The sequence below is a fragment of the Salvia splendens genome, chromosome 17 (assembly GCF_004379255.2).
Source record: "Salvia splendens isolate huo1 chromosome 17, SspV2, whole genome shotgun sequence".
NCBI lineage: Eukaryota > Viridiplantae > Streptophyta > Magnoliopsida > Lamiales > Lamiaceae > Salvia > Salvia splendens.
This window is the reverse complement of record NC_056048.1, coordinates 22,228,149-22,251,232: the sequence shown is the minus strand read 5'-3', so window position 1 is coordinate 22,251,232 and position 23,084 is coordinate 22,228,149. Positions and strand designations below refer to the sequence as shown.

At 38.3% G+C, this 23,084-nt stretch overlaps 1 protein-coding gene across 1 annotated transcript; it reads right to left on the bottom strand.

Annotated features, from left to right (window-relative positions):
• Positions 1-1,107: 1,107 nt before the first annotated feature.
• Positions 1,108-2,974, bottom strand: LOC121775508 (abscisic acid receptor PYL3-like). The gene is made up of 3 exons (XM_042172586.1): positions 2,768-2,974; positions 1,923-2,138; positions 1,108-1,729 (listed from the first exon to the last, which is right to left on the bottom strand). The coding sequence occupies exons 1-3, from the start codon at positions 2,864-2,866 to the stop codon at positions 1,502-1,504; spliced, it is 543 nt and encodes a 180-aa protein (XP_042028520.1). The 5' UTR covers positions 2,867-2,974; the 3' UTR covers positions 1,108-1,501.
• Between the last annotated feature and the right edge of the window lie 20,110 nt (positions 2,975-23,084).

Below are 23,084 nucleotides of genomic sequence, written 5' to 3'. Positions count from 1 at the left end.
GTGCATAGCACGGATATTAACACTAGTAAATTAATTAATGGTTACGATGTCTCTATTCTTTTTTTTTCTTTTTGAAGAGTGTCTGAAATCCATTTTCAGGCATCAATTTGTAGTCATATACTCATATGGATCTGATTCGGCTTCCTTGTATAAAGACGATATAAAAGATGTGGTCTACTTTAATTGACAAATTTGTATCTCATCATTCGTTTGGGAATGAGGCAAACATATCTTTCGGGGCTCGGGTTCAAGTGGTTCTTCGAGGCTAATGGATTCAAGTTTAAGTCTACCATGACACAATCTTTAAGTTTCTATTTACTTACTAATGAAAAAATAGAAAAATCCCTCCCTTTCAATTCAAATCATTCCTTCTTTTTCATCATGATACAAAAACAATGGAGTAAAAAATGATGAATTTATTTTATAGATAAGATTGAGACTGAAATGATGGATTTAAAGGAATATTTATAACAGTCTTTTCAAGTAATTAAATTTTAATATTGTTTAATCGATAGAAATGAAAAAATTTATACCCCCGTCGGTGCAGTAACATTATTTTCAATTTGAATTAATTTTCTTATCCCTCGTTTTTCAAGTAATTAAATTTCAATATTATTTAATCGATGAAAATGAAAAAATTTATAACCCCCGTCGGTCCCGTAGGATTATTTTCAATTTGAATTAATTTTCTTATCCCCCGTTTCCCTATACCCTTTGAAATGATGGTTTGGACTTTGGATTGAGGTTATGTTACAATTGCTTAGTTATATATATGCATACATGTACTTCTCAATCAACTACATAATCATGTGATTTATACTTTTTCATTTACTAAATCTATGAAAAATAGTAGAGTACATCCTTATCTACGAAGATACTGAATTTTATGGAAAACGACATTAGTTCACGAGGCAACATCAAGTCATTAAAAACAAACCATTTTACTATCTTACTATTTGAGGCCAAATCAATAAAGCGATTTAGCTAATGGATTACCCAAAAATGAAGAAGCAAGATGAACCAGTCAAAGAAAACGACACTAAATATCTATCTTTATCCTAGCATGTTATCTCCACCTACAACTACATGAAAGTGATACAAGCCAAAAACAAAACGATAAAAGATTATCATGATAAACGAAAGAAATCATTGACAATACGAAGTTCAAACATTTGGGCCGACCTAGTAGGTCGAGTGAACGATCCCAGGACTGAGAGAAACACAGTTCGACAAAATTCACCTCAGAATCGCCCGATCCCAAGAAGCACAAAACATGTACATTTCACATATACATATACACATAGCCTTGAAATTTGCAAAGAGGCAAGTGATTCACAAACAATTTGTACATACATGGATGCATTCTTGGTCTACTAGGAATAACTTACTCCATCAGAAAACATACAGACTCGCAACAAGAGGAGAGGCAAACTGTCCTAGGGTGTCCAAGAAAACCCGACAAAATCTTGATGGCAACGAAGGATTTCGTTGGAATGGCATATCAAAGTAGAGTAGGTGGTTGGCTGGTGGAAACTAGTCCTCTCATTGCCATTCTTTCGGAGACATCAGCCAAAGACTTGAGGTTGCAGTTGATTAGGGCTTTCACGAAGTAGCACGTTTCGTCTTGAGTATTCCCATTGGGCACATCCACAACAAATGATTCAATAACTTTTGTCCCTTCAGTCCCATCAACTACATCGGGATGGACTGTGATTATTGACGAGTAATTCTGCAAGATCCAGCAGTTTTTAAGCATTTGGATTATGCAAGGTTATAACAAAACATATTTAAGTGTTCTAATCAATCTCCTACATATTGATAGTTGTCATCGATCTTCCACAAGTTGTTCGTTTGTGAGTTATTATCGAACAACCATAGAGCTACATACTCTGAAATATGAGCAGAACAGAGCAAGATTGTACCTTAAGTCTATGATCACCACCAACAAACTTGACTCCGAGTATATGCTCTTGATCATCGAGCATTTCTAACCTCTCGGTGCTCGTTGTTGCAGGGAGTCCCGACTTCACATTGACCTCTCTAACACTCCCAATCTTCAGATCACCTTGCACAATGCACCGGCTAACAAAGGGCTTGTACTTTTGAGGCTGATCGAATCTCCTCACCAACGACCAAACCTAAACAAACACATAGAAGTCAGTCTTGATACCTTAGTCAATTTAGAAGCCATCTAACCATAAAACAAGATGAACCGCATCAATTCACATTCAAACGAAACATAAATTTCTCAGCAGTCCAGTTTTGTATAAGAGCTGAGGCTGATTTTCACCCCTTTTCTTCTCATTCTATGAATCAGCTATCCTGCTTCTATCACCAAAACAGATCTTTCGCTAAAGATTTGAGCTTTTCACCATTAATCTTTAAATTAGCAATACACAAGATCCAAATTCACCAATATTTTACATTTTGAAACTAGTATCCCAAAAAACGCAAGGGATCAAGATCAAATTTTGAACATCTGAGGCCTGAGCCTAAATTAGATACCAAATCAAAAATTCCAAGAAATAGCAGTCAAGCTATAAGTTTTCATCAAAGCCCACATCTTCAATCTCACACAAATCAGATAAAAGTGGGCTAACATATATCAAGAAAAAAAAAGAAGAAAACAAAAACAGATAAAAAAAATCCATAGACACAGAGGCCCACAACTCATCACTGCAATTCAAAGCTAAAAAATTACCAAGAAATTGAGAAAATAAAGATCTAATCTTTACAAAAAAAAACACTGTGTTGTGAAAGAATTTACAATGTCAACTGGCGCTTTGATGTGCTTGACCACGCAAGAAGAGCACTGATGCTCGCAGGGCTGATGCCGGTGGTGTCTACTCACACACTCTGCCTCCATTTTTTCCCCCCGAAATTCCACAAATTCAAGAGTCAAGATGAAATTGTGGGGATGGAAAATGGATTATCTAAGTCTTGAATTAAAAGTGTGAAAATGCATGCATAGTGTGTGTTGTGCGTTAATATTAAATGAGGAATGTCACCATCAGCGTGCACCGACCCGGCCCACCACGGGATGACCAAAAGCGCTTTTAAGCCAAGCTTTTTTCATATACAAAATTATCTTTCAATTAGATTTTTTCTCAACCATTGACAATTATGGTTCTTGTCTTGACCTTTAGTGTGGAAAATGATTTGGATAAATAATCGGGTTCAGTTATTGGTTCATTAATGGGGAACAGTTTTGTTGGATAGCTTTTCTAGTGATTTCTACAATTTAATTACTGTCTTTCATGTGATAGCATTTATGAAGTTGTGGAAACTTCATTGTATTTAAATATTCAATCCACTTTTATGAAAAGTATGTATGTTTGGTAGTGGACAATGCAAATTTAAATGTAAAATTAACGTAGATATTAGAAAGATTTATAGAAATATATTGGAATATTGTAGTAGAAAATGTGACATGTCTTATTAGAGAGAAATTTACCAAAATTAAAGCTGGAATGATTTATTTTATGAATCATATTGAAAAAAAATAAAATTATTGGTCGCGGAGATGCAATATTTTCTACAAACGATTTCATATTATGAAATATTGGTGAAAGCCTGAAAGGTGCTGAAGATGTATGAGTAGTGTAAAATAACGTATTTTTTTATATGAGGAAATTTACCAAAATTGAAGTTGGAATGATTTTAATTATGAAACAATTTGAAAAGAAATAAAATTATTGGTCGCAAGGGATGCAATATTTTCTATAAACGATCTCATATTATGAAACATTGGTGAAAGCCTGAAAGGTGTTGAAGATGTTTGAGTCGGGTAAAATAACAATTTTTTGTTTATAAGAGGTGATTTTTTTTCTTTAATTTTTGTTGTTAATGTTGCTCAATTGAAATTTCTATATTTTATAATTTATTGGGTGTTCTCATTTTATTACTTTATATGTTAGAGTACTAGTATATATATGAAAATATATGAACAAAATGATAAGCACCGTTCATGAACAATTATCTTTGAAAGAGATAAACTGTTTAGATATTTTATAACAATCCATCATGTGTACGTAGATTTGGCATCACATGCAGAATAACGAGTTGGACATATCCCGGCAAGATAAATGGATAAAGTCTTACCTCATAACAAAATTAAAAAACAAAATGAGAAAGGCAATTACAAAGACAATAATTCACCAAGCCAGTCTAGTATTGGTACAAAGGGGTTTAGGATAAGGAATCAACAACCACAAATGATGATATATGAATGGTTTTGCCCTAGAGATCTTTTTCTTTTGGCCAATCACATTTGTTCTATCAAGAAAGTTAGGTTTCATGTGATTTGGTCTAACCTTTTTTGCACTCATGGGACCTCAACTAGTTTCCCACTTTGCTTTAGGTTGTTAAATGATGTTTCACTTCTTGCATCGCACACTTGTCACTCTATGTGTGGAGGGTTTTATCCAACTTGGATTTATATTTCATAAACTCCATGTGGACACGTGTCTGCCCTCTCGATTTTAGATCAAATGGGCATTAATGGGTGTGCGCAAGTGGTTAATTCTCGAAATCAAAGGTTTTTGGTTCGAGTTCACTGTGACAGAACCTTTCAGTTTATGTTCACATGTCCATCAAAATTAAATGGACATGAATGGTTTAGGATTACATAGTATATGTATGTGATTGAAGTGAGAAACTGTACGGCGAATTCACTTGTGTTAAATGACATTCATACGCTGATAAATACTCAAAGATGATAAATATTTAGACTCTAATAAATAGTTAAATGAGTTCCATGACTTTTTTTAAATGAAAGATTCTACACGATGATAATGTTATACATCTATCTAATTAATTAAGGGTATAATACTATATATGTGTTGTGTGTAACAATATGAAAATTGCATTATATGGATCCTTTTACTATCTATAGTTAATAGAAGATTATACATCGAATTTGATTGGAGTTTGTTGGAATGTCGCTCTCAGTTAGATGGATAAACATTTTACAGTTGCAGATATTTTGCAATAGAGATTGACTAATTTTAGTTGAGATCTTATTAATTTCCTTGATTTATAGTAGCAAATATGCATCTACATCATACCATGTTAGAGTAGAGGTTTAGACCATCCACAACGGGACTCGCCGGCGTCTCGCGTCTCGTCTCAGCGAGACGAGACCCCGGCGAGACGCGTTGCAGCCTCCATCTCGTCCCGTCTCGTCGCGCGTCTCGTCGCGCGACTCGACTCGCCGAGCCAGGAGACGAGCTGGCTCGCCACGCGCCTCGGCGACGTGGCGCAGCCCGGCGTCGTGCGTGACGCCCACTCGCCGGCCCGCGAGTGGGCGTCGTCACGTGCTGACGCAATAAATATTTTTTTAAAAAAAAAATTCGAATTTAAATAAAAAAAAAAATTTTGTAACGGTATTATTACCGTTTTTTTGTTTTTTTTTTATATTTTTTTTGTTTTTTATTAAATTTTTTACTCTATAAATACTCCTAAACCCATCCTCATTTACACACAACTACACATCTATTCTTCATATCATCTAAATTTTCTCTCAAATTTTCGCTGAAATTTTCATAACCCAACTCAAGATGTCCGGCGACGGCGAGGGCAACTATGGCGGCTCCGGCTCCGGCGGGTGGGATCTCAACTCATTCGGCGATTGGGAGAACATGATCAACACATTGGGCGGTGAAGGTTCGTCAACGCCGGGGACCCAGGGTTCGGCGACGCCGGGGGGGTACCAACCACCCAATTTTGACCTTGATGCATATGTTCGTCCCAACGTCCCGCGGTTTTCGCAGGGATTATCCCAGATCCGAGAGGATTTTCCAGTTGATCCCACGCCGGGAGTAGGCCGAGGCGGTGGAGGTGGGCGAGGCGGTGGAGGTGGCCGAGGCAGTGTACAACCCCAGACGGGCGAGGACGAGGAGGAAGAAGAGGAAGAGGAAGAGGATCTTGGCCGACATCCGTACAACAACCTCGAAACGATGGCGGTGTACAACGCCTGGATCACGGTCTCGTACGATCCCATCGTCGGGAATCAACAAACCCGGAAGTGTTTCTGGGAAAAGGTTGTCGAGGTCTACCACCAAATAAAGCCGAACCGCTCCCGCAAGCGCACAGTTAAAATGATCCGCTGTCACTTTGACCGAGTCGACCGACAGGTCAAAAAATTCTGCGGCATCTACTCGGCGGAAGAGGCGCGCTACCAAAGCGGCGCCACGGCCACCGACATTTTGACGTCCGCTTTGCGCGCCTACTACCAGGACGAGGGACATCAATTCAGATTTTGTGTGTTTTTTAATTTTGTTTTAATTTTAATAAAGTGTGTTTGTTTAAATTGAATTGGGTTTTAAAAAAATTATAAATTAAATTGAATGAATAGTAATTAAGAGACGGTATAGAGACGGTTAAGAGACGGAGCGTTGCAGCCTCCGTCTTTTAGTTAAGAGATGGAGGAAAAAAGGACAGTGGGGCCCTCAAATAGTGCTCAAATAGTAGTTAAGAGACGGTTTAAGAGACGGTATAGAGACAGCGTTGTGGATGGCCTTAGACGTTTTGAATCATCTATTCACAAAGCCAACTCCAAATTTAAAAACTAATTATTGCTAGTTTGAATTAGTACAATTGATTTCTGTTGAAAGTACTTCAATCAATTAGTATCACAATACAAGGTCAACCAGATTTAGCACATGTAAAAGTATATCCTTTTATTCTTCTGGTAATACAAATATAATTTATTTATTAGGCTTTAAATTATTGTTGCCTTGGCTCCCACCACTTCAAACTTTTACTTTCAACTTAAAAAATTATCAGTATCTGTGAGACTTCCATCAAACAGAAAATGCAATAAAATATGGTAGTTTTACGAATCTCAAATAGTAGCATTATAATTGAATTAACACACTTAAAACAATGACTTTTTCCGTCCGTCCCTAATTATTGTACATTAATTCATAAAATAACTACCACTAATATACTATGAATAAGGATTTAACGAAAGGAAAATAGACATTATATTTCAATATTTCATATCATGATTTATGTAGGAACCCAAAGTTACGGACCATAACAGGGACGGAGACAGTGTTGGCCAAGCCACCGCTCCAGCGGGGGCTTGGCCGGTGCCGGATCCATTACCCACGGCTGCCCCTGTTCAGATGTCATTTCTATTGTAGATTTGTAGAGAGAAACTTAATATTTAATATTGAAATATGTAATTTTTGTTGTAATTTGAGAAAAAAGAGAAGAATAATTAATAAAATCACTTGAAAATTGATGGATTGCATCGGCGAAGAAGAAACAAAAGAAAACAGTTTTCACAGAACGAGGAAGAAGAAGATACGGCGAGTTTAATTATTAGGTTCCAGTTAATTGGGCTTTTTTAAATGGGTTTGGGCTTTTTTAAATGGGTTTGATTAATAATTTATTGAGATTATTATTTATTTTGTTTAAATAATTGTACCACTTAAATGGCTTTATTTAATTACTGTGCCGTTGAAATTAATTGGATTCACTTAAAATTATACTCCGATATACTCTACAACTTAACAAAATAATTATTAGATTAACTCGTTTGATTACCTAAAATGATAAAATCAAATTAAAAGATACTAACAAATTACAACAACTAAATTACCAATACTAGTTTTTATTGTAATACATCTTTTGATACATGTATTTTGATTATAATAAAATATTAGTTTTTCAAAATGACAAAATCTGATTGCATATTTATATTTTTTGGTTCGATTTAATTTTTAAAATTGGACAAAACAACATACTGAATTAGTATTAAATTACCTTTTAATAATATTATTATTATATTATATATTTTATTTTTTAAATTAAATTCCAGCACTGGCTAATTTGTTTTATGGGTTCCGTCCCTAGGCATGAGAGAGAGAACGTGTCAATGTGTTATACTCCAAAACTTATTATGTGAATCTATTTTCTTCATGTTAGAAAATCATAATTCCACGTCTCAAATTAGCCCGAGATATTTCTTTTTGAAAATTAAAAATTATAGCGTTAAGTGAATTTAGTGGAAAGATAGTAAAATAATAAGTGAAAAAAGAATAAAGAAAAAAAAAGAATTGGTTTTTGTGAAAGAGAAAAATAATCATTTAGCTTTAGATACTCCAAAAAGAATGATTACCTTGAAACATATGGAGTAATAGATAAGTAAAATTAAATTAGAAATTAAATCGAAAGTGTGTTTGGTTTCACTAAGCCCTTACGTCTAAAAACTTTATTTAAACATGACAGTTCGTATATTTCACGTAAAATAATTATATAGTGCAAGAGATAGTTAGATTTATGTGCTTTGGAAAATTTGACATAAGAAAATTCAAAATTAAATACTCTTGTTAATGGTAAGTGTCATTTCTATTCATGTCACCATGTACAATAACCTCCAAACAAGTATAAGATACAAGAGCTAGTAAAAATCTATATTAATATTTTAAAGTCCTTTTAAATTAATAATATCCATCACTTTTAGGGCTTGTTCAGTGTTTCGGATATAGTGAGAAATGGGCTCTTTTCCATACAAATATGGTCGTTCAGTGTTTAAGTAATATATATGGACAGCCCGATCTAAAATGGAAGGCCCGCACTATTCCTTACAGTTTTTTAGAGAAATCAATTCTGGCGAGGGAGACAATAATTGAGACATTATTGGGTGTCTCACCCAGAAATGAGAGCACTTTTTCGAATTTTCCCCTCACATTTTCATTTCCCCCCTTCTCTCTCTTGGTTTGAGGGGCATTTCCGTCTTTCAGCATACTACTCTAAATTAATGCACACCAATTTCTAAAACATTGAACGGTGAGAGTGGTGTGTCATTTAGTGGCTGCAAGTGGGCCCAACCATTTCATTTCTAATCCATATTCATATCTTGAGAACCCACCTCTAAAGCACTGAACTGCCCGTTAAAACGAAAATAGAGACCTCAAGTAAGGGATTTATGAGTTGTACAATAATAAAGTATGTACAAGTAAAATTTATGTACTTATATACTATGGGCTATTTTTATATACATATATATAAGTGGCTATATTAGGCCTAGTTAATGTTCTGAATCTGAGAGGAATAGGCCCAAACTCTTATAAAACTTGTACTCCCAATTATTATTATCTGCAAAATTTCACTCTTTAGAGCATCCGCAGCGGTGGCGAAAGACGCCACCGCCGTCCGCGCCGTTGGCAAGGCGCAGGACCGCCGCCGCTGCAGCCGCGCCGCTGGCACGGCGCTGCTCGATGTATCGAGCACGTCCGTGCCAGCGGACGCACACGTGGCGCGCTCCCATTCGTCAACGGCATAGCCGTTGTGTTTAAACTTTTTTTTATTTTTATTTTTTAAAAATCGGTATTTAATTATAAATAATGCTAAAAAATAAAAAAAAAATATTTTCCAAATCCCAAAAATATGGCCGTTTTTTTCCCGTTTTTTCTGAATTTTTTTTATTTTTTTTATTTTTTTTCCCCCAAAATCATCTATAAATACACACATTCATCATCCATTTATCACATCAAATCATCTCTCATTCATCTCTCATTCATAATTCTCATACAAACTATCAACACATTCATCACCCACTCAAAATCTCAAATGGATTTCACCCATATTATGGCGGAAGCGGAACGCGAAGAACAAGAATACTACGAACAACATTGTGCCGCTTACGAAGCATATGTCGCGGCGAATACCCCTGCTCCTCCTCCTCAACGAACCAGATCAAATCGACGGTACATCCATCGTGACCGGGAGGGAGCCCACGAAAGGCTCGTTGCCGACTACTTTGCCGACCAGCCGCGGTTTCCGGCAGATTACTTCAGGCGCCGTTTTCGCATGTCAAAGCGCTTGTTCATGCGAATTGTCAACACATTGTCCGCACGTGTTGAATACTTTCAAACAGGTGTAGATGCAGCCGGCCGGCAAAGTATCACGGCGTTGCAGAAGTGTACGTGTGCCATCCGACAACTCGCTACTGGGCAAACGGCCGACATGTTCGACGAGTATTTGCATATCGGTGAGTCCACTGGAATCCTATGTTTAAAGAATTTTTGCGAGGGCGTTCGTTCTGCTTTTGGGGATGAATTCCTTCGAGCACCCACCACTGATGATTGCCAACGGTTGCTTCGTCTTCATGAATCAGTCCATGGCTTTCCCGGAATGCTTGGCAGCATTGACTGCATGCATTGGAGGTGGAAGGCCCCGGCTCGGCTGTGGTACGTGAATAATATCGCCGACATCATGTTCACGTGTATTATATTACACAACATGATTATAGCCGACGAAGGGCCGAGGGCGGCTAGCTTCTACGACGAGGACGAAGCCGGAAGCTCAACAGCGAGGTCTCCCCTACGCCGAGGCGAGCATACGACGGTTGGCCAGAGGATCGAGACAAGACACACAATGCGCGATACTCGAATCCACAATCAACTACAAGAAGACCTAATCAACCACATGTGGGCGAAATTCGGCAACGAGTAGTGTCATTTTTAATTTTTAGGATTTTAATTATGTAATTTTTAATTTTTAGGATTTTAATTATGTAATTTTTAATTTTTAGGATTTTAATTATGCAATGTTTAATTTTATTTGTCATTTGTAATATTTATTGTGGGTTTTAAATGAATTTTAATATTATGGAAATGTTTTTGTGTAATTGAATTTTATATTAATTGTGCTCGTCCTTGCGGAAGAGCACAGTTGTGGGTGTTGTGCTCTTGCCAGAGAGCAGGCATGAATAGTATCGCCCGGGCCCACAACCGTGCCGCTGGCAAGAGCACGGTTGTGGATGCTCTTATGCTAACATCAATATACTTTTGTTATAGCGTGTTGAAGATAGGTCAAATGTGACGACTAACCTATGTTATTGATTGGAGTCCAAATGATTCTATTTTCTGAATGATGTATATTTCTAATTCATGTATCCTAATTTCTATTTATTTCTACATCTCTATAGAATACTGTTATAAACGTAGGATATATGTATATTATAATCAGTATAATACTACCATACCATTTACAGATATTATTCCACAACCTATTCCCTCATTATTTATCATTTTTATCATATGACTCATCACTTTTTAAAACCCAAAATACATTATTTTAATCGTTACCAACATTATTCGTACTCGTGGTGTGATAATTAATACTCTACTAAACCACTTTTATTAAAAATTGGTCGTTTCGTACCGTATAATTTTAGGTTTTATCATAGAAAACTCACCGTATATATTAATATTTTCCAACATTATTCGCACTCACAATGCTCTAATTCACTTTGATTAAAATTTGTAGTACCTTATTTTTTTAGGCTTTTTGTCATAGAGGCGGTTTAGTTTTAGTTTTTAGTTAAATCCTCTTCATTTAGACTAATTAAGTTTTTAGGCCATGTTTTCATGCAAGTCTTGCTTAACTACTTAGTCTCTGAATATTGACTATTGACTATAATGTGAATATGGGACCGGCCAATTAGAACCACTTATTTCATATGTATAAATAAAAATATTATATTTAATCTACCCCATTATCCAAAATATTTAGATGTATTGGACAAATTATGATTCTTAATATACTTATTCATTTATTTATGCGGATTAACTAATAAATATAATCCTGAAACTTACATTCATCACCATTATGTTCACCAACTATAGAAAGAGGCAATAATTTTGCATTTGCATTTAACTTGTGTTATCACCAACCATTATTACTATATTAACTATACATGTATTTGATCATAATAATACTAGGTACTATTAAGAATATCTTTTGTTACTAAATTTTATTATCACGTGGTTAGCGATCCAGGCATTTTACTTTTAGTTTTGCATTAATAAATGTGGATTCCCATAAAGATTTTTTTCTTACACTGATAAATTGAGGTAAATGTGAAGGCTTTGAGGGAGTAGCATTTTATGTTTTCTTCGTTCACCAAAAATAAGTCTAAGTGAGATGAATTTGGATAAATTAAAGTACTCTGAGTGAGAAAATGTGTATTAGTAATGATTAAAATCAAATATATATTATTCTCTAACAAAATGGTAGAACATACTACTATAAATGATAAATAAGTTAATAAGAATAATATGATATGAGGGAGAGGGAAAGTCTATAAACATAATTTTATTATTTTTCTAGAAGTTTCTAAATATTTTATGGGCGGATAGGATGAAGTATTTTTCCAACGTTGCAATGAATTTATGGTAACCAAAATTGTAAGTTTGTAATAATTGTAAATCCAAATAAAACGAACTCATATTAAGTTATAAATTAATGCCTCAGACCCTCAACTCCCAAGCAAGAAAGAAATTAGTTTGCATTCCCTCTTAGCCAATAACTTAAATTTGAATCTTCTGAATTAAATGCTAAAATCACGCCACAAAAAATTACTAATAGAACATAGCTATAGTCTACCTAGCCCAGGACTTGATCACGTGTGCCTCAATTGGGATATTGAGGTGGGATAATCGTATACTAGTTAAAATTACATTAATTGTATAATTAAGAAAATTAACTTTGATAATTGACGGTACATAAGTAGCTAAAAAGTTTTTCAACAAAATATATACATCAAATAAATGTGAATTAATAATTACTAATCTTTTTACTTCATGAATAACTTAATTAATTAATACATCCGCCATAAACTAGTTATCTATTTTATCATTTTGATAAGTCCCAATCCTATCGTATTCTATTTTGAATAACTACACATACTACAAATTAATCAAATTAAAATAACCTATAAAAACGAAACCCTCATTTCAGTAGCAAAATATACAAAAAACAATTTATCAAAAAATAGTTAAAAAAAGACTTATCAATACACAAATAGGACAAAAGGTCATATTCCCTCTACCTGAAAAAAGGGAGTAAAATTTATTGTCATAAATTATTTACAAATTATCCAAAAAAATAGAAAAAAAATATTCCACACGAAAGTTATTTTCACAAAAGGGAAATATAATTAATATAGATTCCTAAAATGGTGAGTAATGAAGTAGACATATTATAAAAGGCTGATCAGATTAAAGAAAATAAATATCCATGTAAATATTACGCCTCTCTCTGTCCCTCCATTTCACACGCACACACACACACACACACTCACGAATCAATCATGTCTGCGGATCTGGAATTGAGGCTGCCAATTCTCAAGATAAGCAATTCGATCGCCAGAGATGATGATCGGTATCGTGAAGAAATTAGCAGGAGCGCAGACGAAGATTGCCAGACGCCGAGATCTCCGTGGCACATGATCCCCGCCGTCCTCCGCTGCCCTCCGGCGCCGAAGAAGAGGCGGAGCTCCGCCGCATGCAAGAGGAGGCTCTGCGAGTTAGAGTTTTTCGATGTGGTTGAGAGAGAAGAGGTGGAATCGCTTTTCCGAATTGTGCAGGTAAACGGCCCTGCCAAGAGGAATTGCTTTCTCTGAATTAATGAATGTATCTAATTTTACACGAGTTTTGTTTGTGAATTGTTTCATTTCATACCACGATGCCTACTGATTCAGATGAAATCTGTATCTAAATTATCGGATTTCATAATAATTTATATACTACTCCTATATTATATTGATTGCGTGCACAGCTGAATTTTTTATAAGTATCAACAAATTTATCTGATTCGTTTACCTATTTCTTTCTGATTTATTGAAATATTAAACTCAAATCGAATAGTTTGCAGCAGGGAATTCGATTCGATTATTAAATTGTTACAAATGGCGTTTTATTTTATTTATTTGAACTATTTTTGTAGTTACCCAATTTAAAATTGATGGCTAAAAATTCCACATTTTGGTCTTACACCGTTCAAACTATTTGACCAAAATTTCCAGCTTTTGAAAACAGTTTTGTAAGAATATGATTGTTCGCTATAAAAAAAAACTTTTATCTTAAATAATGATTATATTGTTATGTAAATATTCCAATACATTAATTCAAATAAAATTAATTAGTGGATTCTCCAATGTTTTTTTTAAAAAAATCAGCTACTCGTTAGTGCAATTTACTAAGTAAGTATTTTACCTTGCCGGCATTTTGTTATGAATAAAGTTCCGGAACGATATGAAATCGCGTCGAACGTCGCGGGGGCTTTTGCCCGTCGATCAATCCGGCGTCGAGTTCGAGGGTTCGTGCTTTCGTGCACGAGGAAAACAACGATAAATTGCGTAAAAAATGTATTTTATTTCTTGAGAAAAAAAAAAAGAATGATATAGACGCCTATTTATAAGCTAAGGATCCAACTTCGATCCGGGAAAGGATTTACCAAAAAAAGACCTAATTACCTAAAATAAAATGCTTGCAAATAAAATAAATAAAATAAATAAAAAAGCCCATGGATCATGCACTTAACGTGCGACAAAGTCGCCATAGCGCGAAGGCCTTCTCGTCTGTCTTCTCTCCGCTCGATCCCTTCGCGTTGTTTCCGGCTCGCGCTGCTCCGCCGGCATGTTGGTGTCGGCGTCCAACTCCGCATCTTGCGACGCTCCGCGCTCCTTGAGCCTAGCTGACGGGGGTCCTGTATCAACTCCCCCCCCCTTAGAACGCTCCTTGTCCTCAAGGAGAGAAGGAAACTTTCGTTGCACCAACTCAGCAGGCTCCCATGTCGGGTTATCTCCCGAATCATCCGACCACTCTAGCTGAATCTCCTCGATAGCTGCCCCCTCTCGCCAAACCGTCCTCCTATCTGTAGCCCGCACCGGTCGCGCAACTGGCTTACCTTTCGCAAAAAACGGTGGTAGTTCTGAATAAACCCCACTGTTACTCTCCAAAAACGGTTTTAGTAACCCCACATGGAACACATTGTGGATACGGCTTCCCTCGGGCAGGTTCAAGCGGTAGGCCACCTGGCCAATTCGTTCCAGCACCTCGAAAGGACCATAGAAGCGGCGAGCTAACTTCGATGATAATGGCCTTGCCACCGAATGCTGTCTGTATTGCTGTAGTTTGAGTAGCACTTTATCCCCGACGCTAAACTCCACGTCGCGACGATGCAAATTAGCCGCCTTGCGCATACGCTGCTGCCCCCGTTCCAAATTCTGCCGAAGCACTGCAAGCGTCTTGCGTCGCTGCTGGATCTGTGCCACGACATCCGGTGGTGCCGTCGCTGATGGCTGTGCCACGATTAATGGAGGGGGCTCGCGCCCGTACAAAGCCTCAAATGGCGACCTGCCAAGTCCCTCGTGATGGAAACAGTTCAAGGCGAGCTCGGCCCATGGCAAAAAATTTGCCCACTTAGTCGGGCTATCAGCGGTGAACGCCCGGAGATACTGCTCCAATCCCCTATTCCTAACCTCCGTCTGCCCGTCCGTTTGAGGGTGATATGCTGTGGAGAAATGAAGTTTAGTGCCGCTTAAACGCAACATGTCCTTCCAAACCTCATTTAGAAAAACAGGATCGCGATCCGACACCAAGGTTTTAGGAAACCCATGGTGTTTGACCACCGTTTCGATGAACAAGTTCGCGATCTTCAAGGCGTTGTAGCGAACTGGGAGCAAGGCGAAGTGAGCGTACTTCGAAAGGCGATCTACCACCACCATTACGCCTGTGTACCCTCGAGACGGTGGGAGCCCCGTAATGAAGTCCATTGACACATCCTCCCACACTTGTAAGGGGATAGGGAGTGGCTGTAGTAGGCCCGCAGGTTTTTGAGTAGAATATTTTGTAGTCTGGCAATCGTAACAGGATCTGACAAACTTTTTAACATCTTTACGCATTCCTTTCCAATAGAACGCGGATGCAAGGCGCCTAAACGTCCTGTCCACACCCGGATGACCAGCTGATGGGGATGAGTGATGTTCGTGCAATAATGTCGTTTTGGCCTCGGAATCACGGCTCACATAAACACGACGGTTGTAGTACAGTAATCCGTCTACTAAGGAAATTGCTCGGTCCGCTTTTCCGTGTTTCAAAGCCGCCTGTAACTCGATCAAATCCGGCGTGTTTTGTGTCTCTTGTCGCAGAAGTGCCCAAATGTCCGGAATCGGATGCGCCAGTGCCATCAAAGCCTGCCCCATTTCCTCCGTCGAGATCGTGGGTTCGTGGTTCACCCCTACTGCCGCCGCAGCTCCGTCATCTACGGGGGTCATGGTATCACTATTAGAAACGTCGACCTCCCGTCTAGACAATGCATCCGCTACTTTATTGGATGCCCCTGTTTTATACTCAATGCGGAATTTGTAACCCATCAATTTCCGGGCGTAAAATTGTTGATCCGGAGTCTGAATTATCTGCTGCAGCAACTCTTTCAGGCTCTTCTGATCGCTGCGAATGACGAATTCCCGTCCCAACAGATATTGTCGCCATTTCTGTACCGCTTCAACAATGGCATATAATTCCTTGTGGTAGGTTGACGAGACACGCCGTCTCGGGCCCATCTTCTTACTGAAAAATGCCAAAGGATGTCCGTCTTGGAGCAAAACAGCTCCGATTCCGAAATCCGATGCGTCCGTCTCTAAATAAAAAGTCCGCTCAAAATTTGGAAGTCGCAGGACCGGGGCAGACGTCATAGCCTGTTTCAGTGCTGCGAAACTGTCGGCCGCCGCTGGGGACCACGCAAAACCGTCCTTCTTTAATAGTTCTGTCAACGGTCCAGCGATGGAAGCATAATGCTCAATGAAACGACGGTAGTAACCCGTCAGGCCGAGGAACCCCCGTAATTGCTTCACTGTGGTTGGGACAGGCCATGCCACCATTGCTTCGATCTTTGACGGGTCGGCTTTCAGAGTTCCCGCCGTAAGAAGGTGCCCTAAGTATTCCACCGTGGTACACGCGAAAGTGCACTTTGACATCTTCACAAAAAATTGGTGAGTCTTGAGAATAGATAGAACCTCATGAACGTGACGGGCATGTGCCAGCAGCGAGGGGCTATAAATGAGTATATCGTCAAAAAATACTATCACCGATTTACGCAAGAGTGGTCTGAAGACTTCATTCATCGCCGCCTGAAATGTCGAGGGTGCGTTAGTCAACCCGAATGGCATCACTAAGAACTCAAAATGTCCGTCATGTGTACGAAATGCGGTTTTGAAAATATCCTCGTCGCTCATGCGGATCTGGTGGTAGCCTGATCGTAAGTCTAACTTTGTAAAAAACCTCGCTGCCCCCAATTCATCGAACAACTCATCCGTTGTTGGTATGGGAAACTGATCGGGGACGGTCGCGGCATTCAGTGCTCTATAATCAATGCAGAACCTAAAGGACCCATCCTTCTTCCTGATTAACAGAACCGGGGAAGAGAAAGGGCTTTGGCTCGGGCGAATCAATCCAGATTCTAACATCTCCCTCACCTGCTTCTCTATTTCATTTTTCTGGAAGTACGGGTAACGGTACGGCCTCACATTAACCGGTTTGGTGTTCGGTAAGAGGTGGATTTTGTGGTCAAAGCGCCGTCTGGGGGGCATGCTCGTCGGCAGACCAAAAACCTCGCTGTGTGCTTCTAGCACGCTCCGAATCTCATCCGGCAGATCCCGTGGAAAGGAATGGCTATTGTCAGCCTCGCCCGACTGATGTTCCGTCGTCGGTGCTTGTATCAACTCATACATCTCAGCCCCACCCTGCAATGTTAGTAGGGTTGAGAGTGTCTTCAAGGAAACTTCTTCAGCTGAAGGCGGAACGAGCTTAAGGCATACCCTCCTCCCATTCCTGGTGAACTCTAATGTGCCATCGATATAGTCGCTTGTGACTCTGTGCATTTGTTTGAGCCAAATCCTACCCAAAATCACATCAGGGCCATGCACGGGGAGGATGTGGAGATCGACCAAGAAGACATGCTTCTGAATTACTACCCTGGTCTGGATGCTGGCGAAGGAACACAGCAAGGACTCACCGTTCCCTACGTACACCCGGAAGGGTCGGATTTGCCGGAGGGGAAGGGCTAGTTTCTCCGCTATCTGGGGGTGCAAAAAATTGTGGGAGCTCCCCGTGTCCACCAGGATCCTTACGGGACTGTCGCCAATCTGCCCCCGTAATTCAATGTCGTCTTCCCGTTGCCGCCCATCCAAGGCATAGATGTGGGACAAATCCGCTGATATTACCGGCGGCTCATCTTGCTTCTCCTGTAGGCCCTCAGACTCCTCGTCTGACTCCATATCCGCCCCCATGTATACCAAAAAACGGCCCCTGCAGGAGTGGCCTGCGGCCCACTTTTCAGGGCAGTACCAACAGAGACCGAGCTTCGAACGTTCGGCCCGTTCAGCTGCCGTCAAACGCACCACCGGTAACTTGCCATACTCCGATCCCCTGGACAGGGGGGGTCGGTTCTGCTGAGCAGGAGGTGCCGGTACTGCTAATTGCTGCTGGGGATGTGCCTGCGGTCGCGGGTCACGGTTCTGCCAATTACGACGTTGTCCCCCCGATACTGGCGGGGGGCGCTCCAAGCAGCTGTCGTACTCGGTTGCTAACGCCATTGCTGCCGCCACTGTTGATGGGTTCTGGTGTTTAACCTGATTCTTAACTGGTTGTTGAAGACCCTCGACGTAAATTGGCAGCAGGATATATTCTGGTACCCCCCGAACCCGGTTAAGCATTGTCTCGAAAGCCGTGTGATATTCCGCCAAGGATCCCGATTGGCATAACTTGGCAATCAGGCCAATGAAGTTCTGAAAGTACTGCGGGTCAAACCGTCGACGCACGTCTTCCAAAAAATCCGGCCACCGAGCCATCGGGTTATTCTCGCGATAGTTGAAAACCCATTCCGAAGCTGGTGGGTCGAATAACATCACAACATAGTGTAATCGCTGATCCTCGGGCATCAATAAATGCCCGAAATAGTACTGTACCCGTGAAATCCAATTCGCCGCATCCGAGCCATCAAATCGTGGTTGTTGCATCTTGAATTGCTTCGAGAACTCGGGTTGCTGACCATAAGTTTGTCGCAACGCAGGATTATCCCAACTCGTCGGCTGACGATGTAAAGGCTCCTCCGGACTCGGCCTCGGAAGGTCCCACGACGTATGGGTCGGACCCGTCCAAGAGGTCAATCCCGGGGTCGGAGTAGGCTGCGGCTGCCACCCTGGGTACCCCCCCGGGGATGTCGCTTGTTGCCCAAGATTAAGGCTAGTGTTTGGCTGGACTCCTGGATGAGCCACGTTCAATGGCGGCTGAACTCCAAGAACTTGGGTAGGGTTCGAAGGAAACCCCAGAAAACCACCGGCGGCTGAGTTGCCCATCATGGACCGCGAAGGCCCTGTCCGATACGCGCTGGTCACAGGTGCGTGGGGAGGCTGCGCGAATCTGCCAGAGGGAGGCTCTGGATCCGGTCGCTGGGGTGCGCTTGCCGCGACGTGGCCGTGGTCACGCCGGTTCGCTAGTTTCAACTCCTTCAACTCTGCCTCCATGCGAGCTAGTGATGCGAGCATGTGTTCCATCGCGAGAGATCCCGCGTCCAACGGCGTCGGGGGTTGAGGCAGCGGCTCCAGACCGCGGATAGTCATCGGTTCGGTGTGTTCCGACATACTACCGTGAGTTCAGGATGAAAGCACCACTTGTTATGAATAAAGTTCCGGAACGATATGAAATCGCGTCGAACGTCGCGGGGGCTTTTGCCCGTCGATCAATCCGGCGTCGAGTTCGAGGGTTCGTGCTTTCGTGCACGAGGAAAACAACGATAAATTGCGTAAAAAATGTATTTTATTTCTTGAGAGAAAAAAAAAAGAATGATATAGACGCCTATTTATAAGCTAAGGATCCAACTTCGATCCGGGAAAGGATTTACCAAAAAAAGACCTAATTACCTAAAATAAAATGCTTGCAAATAAAATAAATAAAATAAATAAAAAAGCCCATGGATCATGCACTTAACGTGCGACAAAGTCGCCATAGCGCGAAGGCCTTCTCGTCTGTCTTCTCTCCGCTCGATCCCTTCGCGTTGTTTCCGGCTCGCGCTGCTCCGCCGGCATGTTGGTGTCGGCGTCCAACTCCGCATCTTGCGACGCTCCGCGCTCCTTGAGCCTAGCTGACGGGGGTCCTGTATCACATTTCAACATAAAATCCCATCAAATTTATAGCCTGACCCATCTCTCATTAATTACCTATGTTTCCCAATATGCAATCATATCTACAAAATTAAATGACATCGAACAAACAGAATATTTTCTTGTAAATTGAAGGGCTGATGTAATCTTTCACATATCTCTACACAGACTACACTCATAATTATGAATACCTAGTATAAATAAAATAATGAGGTGGTCTTGAGTGATTTATGTGATTTTGAAATTATTACTCAAATTTTGAGATTTTGTATCAAAGAGTTTTGGGACAAAGCTTGTTTATCAGTTATGACATATACTAATGTAATTTTATATCCAACAAATTAGTATGTATTCATGGTTCTTATGAGTTATGAACACAAAATATTATTTTTTTTCAAACCATTGGCGCCAACATTAATACTCGAATAGTCCACCTTAAAATCTCAAATTTTGCCTTCATATATACCTAAATGGGGATTAGTTCCTATGTCAGATTAACTTCATTATCACTTCTCTGGACTCACAGGAGTCCACGTTTCTGATTATAAGTTGCCAAAAAGTAGATTACCTACCAAAATGTGGAATTTTTAGCCATCAATTTTAAATTCTCATATTGCATTTGTATATTAGTAATCTATAAGACTATAATATTCTTTCTTCGTCTCTCAATAATATGCATTTTTTAGTTCGTCTCACAAGAATATATACTTTCTAATTTGGAAAACTTTTTTCTCTCAATTGAAGTGAGAGTGTGAGACTCATTCTCTTCTAACAATACTTTATTCATTTTTGTCTTCTTCTTCCTCTCTCTCTCTTTCTTTCTCTCTCTTACTTTACCAATTGTGCATTAAAATATGTACCAAAATGTAACGTTATACATAATAGTTTATATGTTTATATACTTCCAATTAAGTTGTGATATAATCTAATTAATAATAATAGCAATTAATATTATTACCGTTAATATAGACTATAATACTATGTGCTACTCCGTTACTACATAACTTAACATCATTACCATCACCATCACCATCACCATCACCGTGTACTCCATAAGTATTAGCTTACAACTTTTACTTATTTCAATAATTTAATTTAAAGAATAAACAAATATTTAAATAATACAATGACACATATATTTTATATTTGAATAAAAAGTAAATCATGATTTCATATTTTATAATTCATGTAAATATGCTAAACCACTAAATAAAGTAAATCATAATAATATTACCTCTCAGAATCCACTCACAGTCTACATATTAATGCATTTATCTTTTATGTAATATTATTTTCATATTTTAATATATTTACTAACAAATAAAGCTAAAAATAAAAATTTGAATTTATCATTGCAATATTCCAATATTTCAATATCGGACCAATACTTTTATTCGTGCGTAAATACTTATCACGATGCGTTGGTATTATAAATATAAGATAAAATTGAATTAATCATGTAACATTATTAAATTTGATTTTGTTTATATAAATTTGATGCAACATGAGTTAATGTATAATCCAATTGAATAAATTATACTAGTTTCTTCATATTTATAGTATGTCATAATTAAGGGTACATTTGTCCAAATAAAATTTATACTTTTTAGAGGTATTGATTTCACCAAAATGACATTAAATGCACTAACTTTTATTAATTTTTTATTTTTATGGCTGGCCATAATGTGGTCATTTAGCATTACTCTTTTACTAATATTAACATAACGCTTTTTACGTGTTTAGTAGCGTTGAATTGATAAATTTTCAAGAAAATTTGAATAATATATATTCTATGTATTTTCTTAATGTTCATTAATCTGTTTTACAGCATAGAGATAATTCTAATTGCAGTTTAAACTTCATATTTTGTTTAATAACTTGCAGTATTTATAACAAGATTCATTCAACTGATGCATGAACATTTTTCGATTGTGTCAGTATGAAGATTTGTACTCGATAACTTTGTTTGAATATTGACGAAAATTTTGGCTGGGTTGTGACAATAGTCATTTCCGGGTCTATATTTAATAGTAGTAAAATTCATCGTCGATACTCGACCATGATTTGATTGGTACATAAAAATCTTGGTTTTACTATGGTAGACAAAGCTTATGAATTAATTGAACCAATCGTTTTTTAAACTCACTGAAAAATAGATCCAAAATGAATATTGTTATTGTTGCTGATTATAATTAAATAATTCCTCAAAGTTTGGCTTACAATTTAAACTTTTTACAGTTCGGCCTACAAAAAATATTATAGACCAAAGTTTAAGCTATAATCGAAATTTTTCTCGGAAAATTAAACTAAAACAAATTGAAGATATTGCCTATGAAAATTCATGAAAACCAGACAGTAAACTGTAACGTAACTAATCATTATTTAAAAAAATTATTTCCTAAATTAAGAGAATCAATAATAATGGTTCTTCATCTACTTATTGGTGAATCAAACTCCTAACCTATTGGTTAGAGGGAAAACATATTACCAATTGGATTGTTGTTCATAGTCTAAACGTTATTTAAAATATCATGGTAGATAATGTACCATATAATTGAAAGCCACAACTAATTGATATGGTGTATAAACTAGATTCTCAGCTACCAAGTAATGAAAATAAGTTGCTACACAGTATTTTGAGTTGATATGAAAATATATTCAGATATATGTTCCTTTCGTTACAAGATTAAATCTTGAATAATTAAAGGGGTCATGGATATCAATAGTACCAAATTGAGGCATAGTAATATGAACCAACTTTACAAACATAAAATTTAGCCAAGGAAAAATGTGTTTTTGCTCAATACGATGAATAGAAAAAGAAATACATTAGGATTCATTGAACATTAATAAACCTAAAATGATAAGAATATGAATAAGCTAGTGATTAATCTATTCTCATTTAACATAATACATCGATTTAATGCTTGCTTCACACGTCAGAATCTAAATTTCTCAACTACTATTAATTATTTTTCTTTCTAGCATACACTACTAATTTCTTAAATCTTGTTATTAGCCTAAATTTATCTAATAGATGGTCAAACAATTAAATACTCCTTCCGTTTCATGGTAATGGAGACGTTTGTTTTCGCCACGGAAATTAAGAAAAATTGTGTTAGGT

Bases quoted from the DNA above. Each gene is read 5' to 3' on its own strand.
- LOC121775508 (XM_042172586.1), bottom strand. From the start codon at position 2,866: ATGGAGGCAGAGTGTGTGAGTAGACACCACCGGCATCAGCCCTGCGAG. The intron at 2,139-2,767 runs GTAAATTCTTTC...GTGTTTGTTTAG, and splicing joins TCAAAGCGCCAGTTGACATT to GTTTGGTCGTTGGTGAGGAG. The intron at 1,730-1,922 runs GTACAATCTTGC...TGGATCTTGCAG, and splicing joins GTGGTGATCATAGACTTAAG to AATTACTCGTCAATAATCAC.